Below are 11754 nucleotides of genomic sequence, written 5' to 3' on the forward strand. Positions count from 1 at the left end.
TATAGCAAAGTTTGTATGAAAAAAGTAGGGTGCTAAGACTTTTGCACAGTACTGCATATATAAAATGAGACTTGGCAAGAATTATAGCATAATGGAAAAATATGACTTACAAAAAAGCTCTTTCTTTCTTTTTATTTACTTATTTCATTTTTATTCATTTATTTTTCCCCAACCTCTTGTATGTTCTGATTTGCTTTTTTGTGATATGCACCTGAGCCTATTGATCTAATACAAAGATGAAGTCCAGCTGAATGTCAAGCCAAGTTGTTTGTACATAAGGAAACTGTCAATAAAAAAGTACATTTCCATAAAGAGAAGGAAGTCACTGGGGATTCAGCCACTAGTCCTTTATGACTTTATGGCAAAAGTTCTTCATGACCTGACAAATATATTTGTATTTCCAAAGAGTGCAAATTTCATGCATGTATCTCAATGCAAATACAAATAAATATTATAATTTTATAATTGTACCAATTGTCCGTCATAAAAGTCTAAAATTTCTGCCTGTCCACATGAGTTTAAAAAAGGATCAAATTACACACACTATATGGCCAAAAGTTTGTGGACGCATGACCATTACACTCACATGTGCTTGTGGAACATCCCATTCCAGATTGAATCCCCCTTTGCTGTTATAATAACCTGGAACAGCATGTTTGGGCCCTTGAGTTCCAGTGAAGAAAAATTGTACTCATAATGCTACAATGTACAAGGACATTGTAAAAAAATTGTATGTTTCTAACACTGTGGCAACAGTTTGAAGAAGGCCCACATATGGGTGTGATGGTCAGATGTCCACATACTTTTGGCCATATTGCTTATTATTATTAGTGTGTGTGTTTGAGAGAGCGATCACTCTAATGTGTGATGTACTGTGCTACCAAATGCATTCATTTTTCCATTATGTGAAATACATTCAGAATGTGATTTCCTGAAGAATTCATTGTTTATTCAGTTGGAAAGTGCTGTTCTGTTTCAGGAGTGTTTTAGTGGCATTGCAGGCATATTATATTGCATTCTCACTAATCTGTGCAACTAGGATCCAAATTACGTACATCAAAAGTCAAGGGAAACTCCACATAAACCATAACAGAGGAATAAACATGACACAGAGGAAGAATAGGGCAGCAATGCAAAATAGTGCAAAAAGTGCTGAAAGTAGCCAAATCATTCAGGGACAAATGTAAAAAGAGAGAGTTTTTGGCATTCTTATTTAACGTTTACATTTTGAAATCATTTATAAAAAATGTAAACCTACAACTATCCACTTTAGAGTGTGAATGTGGTCATCAGGGAAATTATAATTATTGTACCTGACCTGTACAGACGCTGGAGGGCGTGCTAGAGACTCCCAGTTGTGTATCAGGTGCTGCAAATAAGTTAAAGGTTAACTGTTATCTGAATTCCCCCATTCAAGTAACAGTCGTCATCGCTGCCTAACCTGACGCAGGCTTGAGACGAACCATCTTTGGTTGACTTGGCCAGAATTGCAGCAGTAGGGTGGCCAGTTCTTTTCTGCACATTCACACACTTATGGTGGATTTAGAGTAGGCAGTTAACCTAAGTGCATGTCTTTGGGGAAACTAGATTACCCAGATACGGGGAGAACATGCAAACTCTACACAGAAAGGCCCCCATCGGTCATTGGCCTCAAACCCAGAACCTTCTTGCTGTGAGGCGACAGTACTAACCACTACATCACCATGCCGCCTCAAGTAAGCGCATATAAGCTTAAAGTGCATATCACGGGTAAATACAGGAGCAAGATCAATGTAATTCTCCTATTTTATATTAAACTTTGGTCAAATATCTGTCACATTTTGTGTGCAATACCAGAAAAATTCTGTTGAAATCAAGCCATTTGAGGCGAATTGGTCCGCCTCTGAAAAAACTTGGCATTTGGATTTCCCGGCAAACACTGATTTTCGTGACGTCGCGTGCGGGACGCCTCCCTCTGAATCCTACGTCAGCGCTGGTTTGTTTATGAGAAAACGACCTGGTGGTTTTCTGCAAATTTTTTCAACGTTATCATGTAATTATTAAAATGGTTAACAGATGTATCGTAGGAGGGTGTAGCAACACCAATCTTGATGGGATTAGTACTCATCGTTTCCCACATTGCGCTCAGGTGACAATTCCATATTTCAATGCAAAATCGCTAGCTGCTAAACTTGGTCTACACAGGCTGTGCACTGAAACCGTGCAAAGCTCGCGCAGCCTGCTGGCGCTTCTGCAGGTGACGTCACGAATCTGGCTCCAGACTCCCTTGGGATTTTTCCAGATGTGTTTTGTTATTTTATTTTTTTCTGCTGTAGACAGATGGCCTTGTGCAAAATTACCCTTCTGGATGAGTGTGTAAAGGGACATACTTTCATATTTAAAAAAAAAAAACGAATTTGGTCCAGGATATGCCCTTTAAATGTGTTAGTTATTTTCCAACCAAATATGTACATTATCAGCTCTCAGAGAATAACCTTTGCCCAGACATGTTTTTTTTTTTTACAATGAATGCATATTTTATTTCTTTGTAGTCCTGATATTATGATAAGTTCATTACATCCTATGATCCATATACGTAAATAACTCAGTCAGCTGGCTCAGTCATGGACTTCAAAGCCAAATAGATATGAGCTCCCAGTGTTGGAGTTTTAGTCCCTTGGTCATGGCAGATTGCCTGCTCGCAAAGATAAATTACACCAAAGACCTCTGTCTCCATAACACTGTTCGTAGCTCAGTCAGTTTTACAACATTCAGAACAAGTCCTTAAATGATTCCATTAGGTTTTGTGAGATTGTTGTTCTTCTGTGAGACGAAAGCTTTTTGAACAGTAACATAAATTCACCATAAATCGCCCTGCACCCATATCAGAACCAAAACAAGAAGCTCACAGCCACTTTCAAGAAATTAACCATTTTCAGGTTATATAACAGAAACCATCCTCAAACAAGACCCATGCGAGATACTGTAGTAACATTATTAAAATAGGTTATTCTGGTGGATATAAATCAAATGTAAATACAGATTACAAAAATTCATGTAATAACAGTGATTACTACGTGAACACATTTTCAGGCAATTAACAACTGAAATGTATAATTTATCATTCAAATAATCAGTATCTAATTCAGTATTATTTAAACTCTGCCAAAGCAGTTTTCCTGTCCATTTCAGACTTGCTTGGTGAGGACACGGACGAGGAAACAGGAGAGAGGGTCACACTGTACAAGTTAGCAACGAAGGTCTCCCATCCTCGTCGGAATGCTTTATCCAAAACCTAAAAAGCCAAAACAAATCAGTTTTCATTTGACATGTGCAGCAATCTGTGTAGTGCAGAAACAGAATGTAAACTATGTTTACAAAAAAATAAACCTTTGAAGAATACGTTTGGGGGAGGCACGGTGGTGTAGTGGTTAGCGCTGTCGCCTCACAGCAAGAAGGTCCTGGGTTCGAGCCCCGGGGCCGGCGAGGGCCTTTCTGTGCGGAGTTTGCATGTTCTCCCCGTGTCCGCGTGGGTTTCCTCCGGGTGCTCCGGTTTCCCCCACAGTCCAAAGACATGCAGGTTAGGTTAACTGGTGACTCTAAATTGAGCGTAGGTGTGAATGTGAGTGTGAATGGTTGTCTGTGTCTATGTGTCAGCCCTGTGATGACCTGGCGACTTGTCCAGGGTGTACCCCGCCTTTCGCCCGTAGTCAGCTGGGATAGGCTCCAGCTTGCCTGCGACCCTGTAGAAGGATAAAGCGGCTAGAGATAATGAGATGAGATGAGAATACGTTTGGTATAGTTGGTCATCGATATTTCTACAGTAAGCACGATTACTGAGTGTTAGCAGAGAGTTAAAGCTAAATCTCAGTTAGCTATTTAAACCCGTTCCCTCCCTTTCCTCTTGTTGTGTGTACAGTGTAAACAAAAAGATTGTGGAATAGATGGACAGGAGCAATGGTTCATCATGAAGCAAAGAGTATAAACATGATAAAATAGAAAACAACAGGAGGAAGACTCTGATTATGTCATATTGTGGAAAACATCTATTGCAAAGGATAAGTTAACAAACCTTATCTTTTTATCTGTGTTAGAAAAAGGAACTTTGGCCACCATAAAATGTCCTCATTATACAGTACGGATGACATCACCGGAGAATTAAACAGTATCCATAGATGTACTTATGCAAGTGTAATTTGTGCTGGCACAGGCTCTTTCTTGAAATACTGATATGAAGGTGTGGTGGAAAAACAAAACCACCTTACTACTATGTTACATTTAAGTTGTTATTTCCACTATAGAGTGATACAAATACCTTCGGTGATTTCCAAAAACCTTACTGAGTAATAATTTCACCAACCATAAACAGGTCATATTATATCAGGAAACCGTGCTGAGATTAAGTTTTATCTCTTATGTCATAACCTTGCAGTATCTCACCTTATGATAATTCCTAAGCGAGCTCCTTTTAACGACCTTCATGTTCTCTACGTCTGTTTTCCCCTCCACCTCTTGTTCTCTCCTTTTCTCCTTCATCCCACAATGTCTCTCCTTTCCTTCAGGAAGGAGTTTCTGATCATCATCTTCCTCTCTTATGGAGAAGTGGATTAACATGGGTTCTGGAGCTCTGCTGCCGGATCCTGTTTCAGGCTGAGTTTCTAAGTGCATATGCAGGCTCGGGTTAATGGAAGGCGCCACCTCAGTCTCAGTGTTTTCGATATCCATCTCCAGGGACGATTTATCAGACTTGGCCCTCTTGGAGCTTTTCCTGCTCCAGCGCCGGCTCAGTCGGCTTGGCTTCCTCTTCAGCAGGGTGGCTCCGTCATCTTCCATTAGGCCCTCGCTGAAATCACACACACAGTGCTCTTGGTCATCTGGCAGCTCTCTGCTGTTCATTTCTCCTGCCACAGGCTTTGCTGATGGTTGTTTCTGTGTGATCTGCACCTCTACCCTGAACTCTGTTTCTATTTCATCTAAACGTCCATAGAATCCACTGGCCCGGTCTAGGAAAGGAGGAGACCGAGGAGCCTTTTGCTTCTTGGAGCTTTTGCTGATCGTCATGATTTTTCCCAAGTCGCTGATGTTATCACTTAGCTGTAGGGAAGAGGCAGGAAAGGAAGCAAGACGTTAATAAAACAATGTTCTGTTTTGTCTGTGACCTCAGAAATAACAAACGGTAAATAGTTTGGTAGAGGAACCTTGCCTGATATCAAAGATGCTTAGAAAGCTTTGAAGGTTATTGCTAGGTACTTATTATATATATCTCTTGTGCAGATCACCTCATCAACATGGCAATGGTTAAAGTTCAAGTGCCTGCGTGTGTGTTTGACGTATCCATGTGTCTGTGTGTCTCATGTCCTGATAGATAAGAGAAGCTCCAGCCTCACTTTAACTTTGACTCTCTTTTGTCATGCTGGAACTGTTACTCATGCCAAGATGTGTGTGACTGAAACCTACTATCACACAGGACTCTGAACAGATCTGGTGATATTACATGTCCATATTCATGTCTATTGTTCAGGCAAATATAGTACATCCTATGTTCATTTGATTTAAATGGTCGGCTGCAGATATTTATGGTCTTAAAAAAATAATCCAGCATCGTTCAACCCAATCTTTGCTCATCTCATCTGTATTATATGTGTAAATACTACAGACAGACAATCATTTTTACACGTTTCCCTGTACCGAGAAAGGAACTTTGCTCAAAACTCATTGATGATTGAAATCTAAGAGAGATTGTCATTTCACCATTTATGTCAAATGTGATTTTGTAGAACATGAATACTTTAATGAATAGTCAGAACTATTTGCTGGAGTGTAACGGTTACACAAAAACTGACCAAATTCAACAGCTGTCCTTAGACTCCGCTTCCATAACGAGGATGAACAGGCTTTCTAGTCTTTCTATTCCTGAATACAGTGAAACACTGATGTTGTCTGTGTTAATCACACAGAAACAGTGAATATTCCTATATCAAATAATACACTTATACACAATATCCGAGTGGCTCTTAAGCCGTTTTCTACCTTAGTAAAAGCATGATTTGTTTCAAGAATGTAAGAAAATGAGAGGTGAGTCGCTTACCTGCTGGGTGTTCTCACCAGGTTTGGCTGTGTGCGTGTGTGTGCAAAATCAGTACTCTCTCAGCTCACCTCACACACACACACACACACACACACACACACACACACACACTGTCGTCACAGACTCTGCCTAAACCTGTCGTCATTAAAACAAATAATCACTTTCTCCAACTCACAATCTCCATGGGTTTTGTCCGTGATAACTATTATCAAGGCTTAGCAATATTTACACATTATGTACACTAAGCATGCAATGCCTTCCAATAGGAACGATTAAAAAACACCATATGAGCAGTGTGAACACTCCGAATAAAGCTAGTAAACTGGAGTTTGGGGCTACAAATGTTTGTATTTGAGGTGGTTCTTTTCCTTTAGTGGGAAAAACATCTGTAGAGGACCATCATGAAGGTACATAATGAATCATGCAGTTTCACATAGGAAATATATCATTTCTATTGGTTTTATTATTTTATAAAAGTGTCATGGAAAGAAGATTTCGACAAAGTTGAAAAAAAACAACAACGACAAAGCACACCTATAAAATTGTCAACTTTAATGAATAGGTGCCCAAGACAGGGAGTAGTAAAGGAATGCAGCATATCCCTGGAAGCAGTAGGTGTGTCGTTTAACAAATAAAGACTTGAAAAGCAGTAAAAGGTTAATCCTTGATAATGTTCCTTTAAGAGTGTATGAGTAATCTCATATGCCACAGGATTTCATTAGTGAGTCAGTTTCACCCCTCCCACTCTGAACGTCAGGCAAGGATCATCACACGTGAGCCAATGCAGCAGCTGTTTTGCAGCTGTGCCTACCGGTGCCGATGAACAGTAATGTGAGGAAAGCATCAGATTCAGATAGGATGTGGTTAGGAGTCATTAAGAGGGGCGTGTATTGATGGTGAATTTTATAGACAACAGAGCTATTACTCATCTAATAACATGACCATACTGATCAAACATGAGCACAGGTACACCAGGTCTTAATGCAAGGTCATAATGTGTTCAACTAATAGATGGAGGTGGAAACAAACTTTATGTTCTTGTTTGTTAACAAATATACAGCTGTGAAAGGTTTAGTGTTAATTTTGTCAGCAAATTCTGACTTAGTCTTAGTCTTTTGAATAACACATTTAGTTTTAGAGGCGGCACGGTGGTGTAGTGGTTAGCGCTGTCGCCTCACAGCAAGAAGGTCCTGGGTTCGAGCCCCGGGGCCGGCGAGGGCCTTTCTGTGCGGAGTTTGCATGTTCTCCCCGTGTCCGCGTGGGTTTCCTCCGGGTGCTCCGGTTTCCCCCACAGTCCAAAGACATGCAGGTTAGGTTAACTGGTGACTCTAAATTGACCGTAGGTGTGAATGTGAGTGTGAATGGTTGTCTGTGTCTATGTGTCAGCCCTGTGATGACCTGGCGACTTGCCCAGGGTGTACCCTGCCTTTCGCCCGTAGTCAGCTGGGATAGGCTCCAGCTTGCCTGCGACCCTGTAGAAGGATAAAGCGGCTAGAGATAATGAGATGAGACATTTAGTTTTAGTCTTATTTTAGTCATCTGAAATTGTTTAGTCTTAGTCTAGTTTTAGTCGACTAAATATCATGAGTTTTAGTCTTAGTCTAGTTTTAGTAGACCAAATATTAGCAGATTTTAGTCGACTAAATGTTTCTCCAGAATTTCTGGTCATTGGAAGTATCCATCAGTCTGTTATGAAATGGTATTAAGGTTTGAATATGCAATACAGACACAGATCTACAGTAACAGTTGTACTACAAAACAAGTATTTTTATTTTATTCTGAATGCAAACATGACTATGGCCTTTTCACAAAAAAAACCTCCCTTAAAATAAGCATATGGCCTGCTCAAAAGCATAAAGAAAAATAAAGTGCAATTCACAAAAATAATAATAAAACTATAGGTTGTAATGTCATTGCACACAAAATGAAATATTCCTCTGTTAATAATTAAGTAATAATAAAAGTATCAATTAGCTCAACTCAAGACAAGTGACATGCTAAGCTGTAATGCCATTATTGCATGGAATAAAAAAAAAATCTCTGCTCTCATATTAAACAAAAATCAAAACAAATACCATATCAGTAACTTTCAAGTTGTGCATATACTACTACAGGAAATGCTGTAAATAGCAGTGAATGCAACAGTTCTACAGTTTGTTTCTGTTCATTTTAAGGAAAGCACTTCGCTCCAATGTAACCCTTCCTCTGTTGCGCCATCCTCTTGTGAGGTCACTTGTGATGCTGAATACCCTCTCTGCAAAAGCTTGAGAAGCTGGCATAGCCAACAAGTCTAACGCAAAAGGTTTTAAACTGTGATAAAAACTGTCACTCTTTTTCAGCCAGAAGTCTATTCCTGTGTCCTCAGTGATGGGATGTGAAAGTTCGTCCTTGTACTTGATGATCTGTTGTCTGGTGCTGGTTGTAGGGGTTTTCTGTTTAGGCCTTGTGGTGCAGCATTTTGAGAGAAACCAAAACACCGGCTGCTTTGAGGATGGCCCCGCTTCTGGTTCCTCAACAACCTCTTCTTCTGCATCATCTTCAGACTGGTCCTCATGTGTTGTGTGTGGGAAAGTGCTTTTGACCACATAGTCTTCTGCCTGTTTCAGCAGTTCCTGGATATTTCCATCAGCCACCTCAACATTAACAAGGATTTCACAGACAGTTGGGTTGACAAAGCAGGAAGCTGCTGCAAGTAGTGAGAATTTTTCATCGGTTGAATCCAAGAGGCAAGCAAAATGCTGGTTCAGATTTGATCTCATTTTCTCTGCAAGAGTGGCGAGGTCTCTGTACCGAGTGTTCTCTGCAAAGTCAGTTAGGTGGCTCAGCAGATCAAAAAGGGCAGGAACCACTAGGGACATAGATGTGGTGTCACTCTGAAGAGTTTAAGGTGTATTCAGACCAGGATAGTTCGATAGTTCACTTGCTTTGGTCCGAACCAAATGTTTTTTTAATTTTTTCATTTTGGTGCGGTTCGCTTTCACACTGTACATTTTAGTAAGCGGACCAAAATCTGTCAACAAAGCCACGCGCCCTGAGGTCGTTCAGCTATTGGTCAGAGACGACACGCCCACAAAGCGTTAAGTTCAAAAGTAGTCATGGAGGCTTTCCGTGCTGTTATTCTTTTTAATCTCATCAAAGCTATATGCTTTTTCCAGTTTTTACTGTTTTCACAATTGTGCGATTACTATGCTGTTGTACAAGTAATTTATCAACGACGACGACAAAGGGCAAGGCGGCTACGGAGGATAGCGCTGATGAGCGCACATCATGTTGTGACAGTTCTGGCTCTTCACGCAATAGATGAATTTCTTTTTTGCGTCGCTAGCACCGCCACTTTTTGAAAGAATGTCCCTGATTTTAATGTAGGTCTGACGGAGTTTCTTCACTTTTAGTCGACATTGTTCTGGGGAGCGCGTGAACCCCTTCTCCTTCATTTTCTCACTGAATACAGCAAACACGTCGGCATTTTTGTGTGTTCTCTCCAAAAGCTCAGATATGTGGACATCTGCCCATATATCCACAAGGGTACGCGTTTCTTCCTCGGCCCACGTTTGCCCCCTACTCATTTTTTGTACTCTGTAGTCTAGCCTACCACTGGTCTGAATGACTGAACGACTGTTGTAAGGTTCCCTTGACAACCAAAACAGTGTTTGCACTTTGCGGTGGAGTGTCAAGACTCTGTTTCCCATAATGCTCGACAAACGACGGAAGCTCCCGAGGTACAAAAAAGCAAAACTGTCGGATTAGGTCCGGTCTGCTTTCACACCTCCAAAAGATCCGCACCAGGGTTCCTTTGGTCCGGACCGAGTCCGACCTTGCAGTTCGGTCTCGGTCCGCTTGTTTGGTCCGGACCAGAGTTCGGTGGTTTGTATTCAGACCAACCCAAAAGGTCCGGACCAAGGGAAATTTGGTTTGTTTGGTCGTTTGGTCCGGACCAAACAACGTACGCCATCAGTGTGTTCCGCAAAAGGCAACAGTAGGTCATGCAATGATGAAAGCTTTTGCCACTCACTAGTAAGCAAACTGTCCCATCCCATGTCATTTGGGATTTGACATACTGCATCTTTGACTGTGAGGAGTCGTATGACCATGTTGAATGTGCTTGACCAGCGTGTGGGGCAGTCGTTTACAACAACAACACCGCACTGGTCCAATAACCTCTGTGTTGCAACTGAGGACTTGCAAAAGAGCTTCACCACAGACCTTGCTTTATCGAGGACTCTTTTGACAGTTGTCTCTTTCTGCAACATGTGGACCACAAGTTGAATGGTATGCACCACACAAGGTGTCCGTTCCATTTCCATGTCGACATGATGGTACCTAATAATAAGAAAAGACAATCAAATAAGTCTAAACCTAATAAAATGGCTGGTGTGTGTCTGTTTATACTGTATATATGTAGTATGTGGCAGGGAGAAAATCATCTCATCTCATCTCATTATCTGTAGCCGCTTTATCCTGTTCTACAGGGTCGCAGGCAAGCTGGAGCCTATCCCAGCTGACTACGGGCGAAAGGCGGGGTACACCCTGGACAAGTCGCCAGGTCATCACAGGGCTGACACATAGACACAGACAACCATTCACACTCACATTCACACCTACGCTCAATTTAGAGTCACCAGTTAACCTAACCTGCATGTCTTTGGACTGTGGGGGAAACCGGAGCACCCGGAGGAAACCCACGCGGACACGGGGAGAACATGCAAACTCCACACAGAAAGGCCCTCGCCGGCCACGGGGCTCGAACCCAGACCTTCTTGCTGTGAGGCAACAGCGCTAACCACTACACCACCATGCCGCGGAGAAAATCATTCATGTGATAATTGCTTGTAATGTAAAAGAAAAAACTAAACATGGCTCACCGCTGGTCATCAATTTCAGAGTCACTTTCCATCGCGGGCCCAGGGGAGTCGTCCTCAGAGCTGGTTTCTTCTGCTTTGGTGTTTTTAAAGGCTGCCACCATGTTACTCCCATTGTCTGTTATTACCGTCAGGATCTTCTCCTTTGGTATATAGCCCACTCTTGCATACATTTGTCCACACATGCCTTAATAGACTGTGCAGTGTGTGGGTGAACTACTTGTTCAAGGGCCAACAATATGTGGTCAGGTTTACCTTGTTCAACACAAAAGTAGCATGCGCTTATAGCAAGAAATGAGGCTGTCAGTCCTTTTTTTGTCTACAAGTCAAGGCCGATGGATACTCTCCGGGCAGCAGCCAGTCTCTCTTTGAATTTTTGACTTTCGTGTTCATACTGTGTTTCAATCAAATTGTTCATTTTAGTTTTCTTTGGAACTGTTAGTCTCCTATCTACTATCTCCATCATTTGCACAAAGTCCTCGTCTTCAATCGTTGTGAGTGGTAAACCTGTGCGTCCAATCCATCTAGCTATGGCCTGCTCCTTGGTCTGTTGTTCCTTCGATTCAGTTTTGTACTGTGAAGAACTTAGGAAAGCTGTAGAGATGGCCTGCTGCTGAGTTGCACTAGCAGCACTAACTTTATTTCCACTTGGCCCATGGTCATCTTTGTCATCAGATGTCTTCTGTATCTGTGAGGGTGAATAGAGGCGGAATCAAGTTGTGATTTTTTCTTTCTTGCCCAATCTCCTCAGATCTCTCCCTCTCTCTCTCTCTCTCTCTCTCACACACACACACACACACACACACCCTTTGTCCAGTCAACACCACA

The 11754-nt window shown here is 41.6% G+C and overlaps 1 protein-coding gene across 1 annotated transcript; it reads right to left on the minus strand.

Moving 5' to 3' along the window:
• Nucleotides 1-2496: 2496 nt before the first annotated feature.
• Nucleotides 2497-6114, minus strand: sb:cb1058 (uncharacterized protein LOC394209 homolog). Its single transcript, XM_060924275.1, has 3 exons — nucleotides 6068-6114; nucleotides 4420-5073; nucleotides 2497-3274 (listed from the first exon to the last, which is right to left on the minus strand). Exons 2-3 carry the CDS (start codon nucleotides 5038-5040, stop codon nucleotides 3131-3133), a joined length of 765 nt encoding a protein of 254 aa, XP_060780258.1. The 5' UTR covers nucleotides 5041-5073; nucleotides 6068-6114; the 3' UTR covers nucleotides 2497-3130.
• Nucleotides 6115-11754: the final 5640 nt, after the last annotated feature.

Source organism: Neoarius graeffei, chromosome 1 (genome assembly GCF_027579695.1).
Source record: "Neoarius graeffei isolate fNeoGra1 chromosome 1, fNeoGra1.pri, whole genome shotgun sequence".
In the NCBI taxonomy this organism is placed as follows: Eukaryota; Metazoa; Chordata; class Actinopteri; order Siluriformes; family Ariidae; genus Neoarius; species Neoarius graeffei.

Excerpts from the sequence above, each read along its gene's own strand:
- sb:cb1058 (XM_060924275.1), bottom strand. The coding sequence starts at position 5,040 with ATGACGATCAGCAAAAGCTCCAAGAAGCAAAAGGCTCCTCGGTCTCCT. Across the intron at positions 3,275-4,419 it reads CGCTTAGGAATTATCATAAG|GTTTTGGATAAAGCATTCCG; the intron begins GTGAGATACTGC and ends TTGGCTTTTTAG.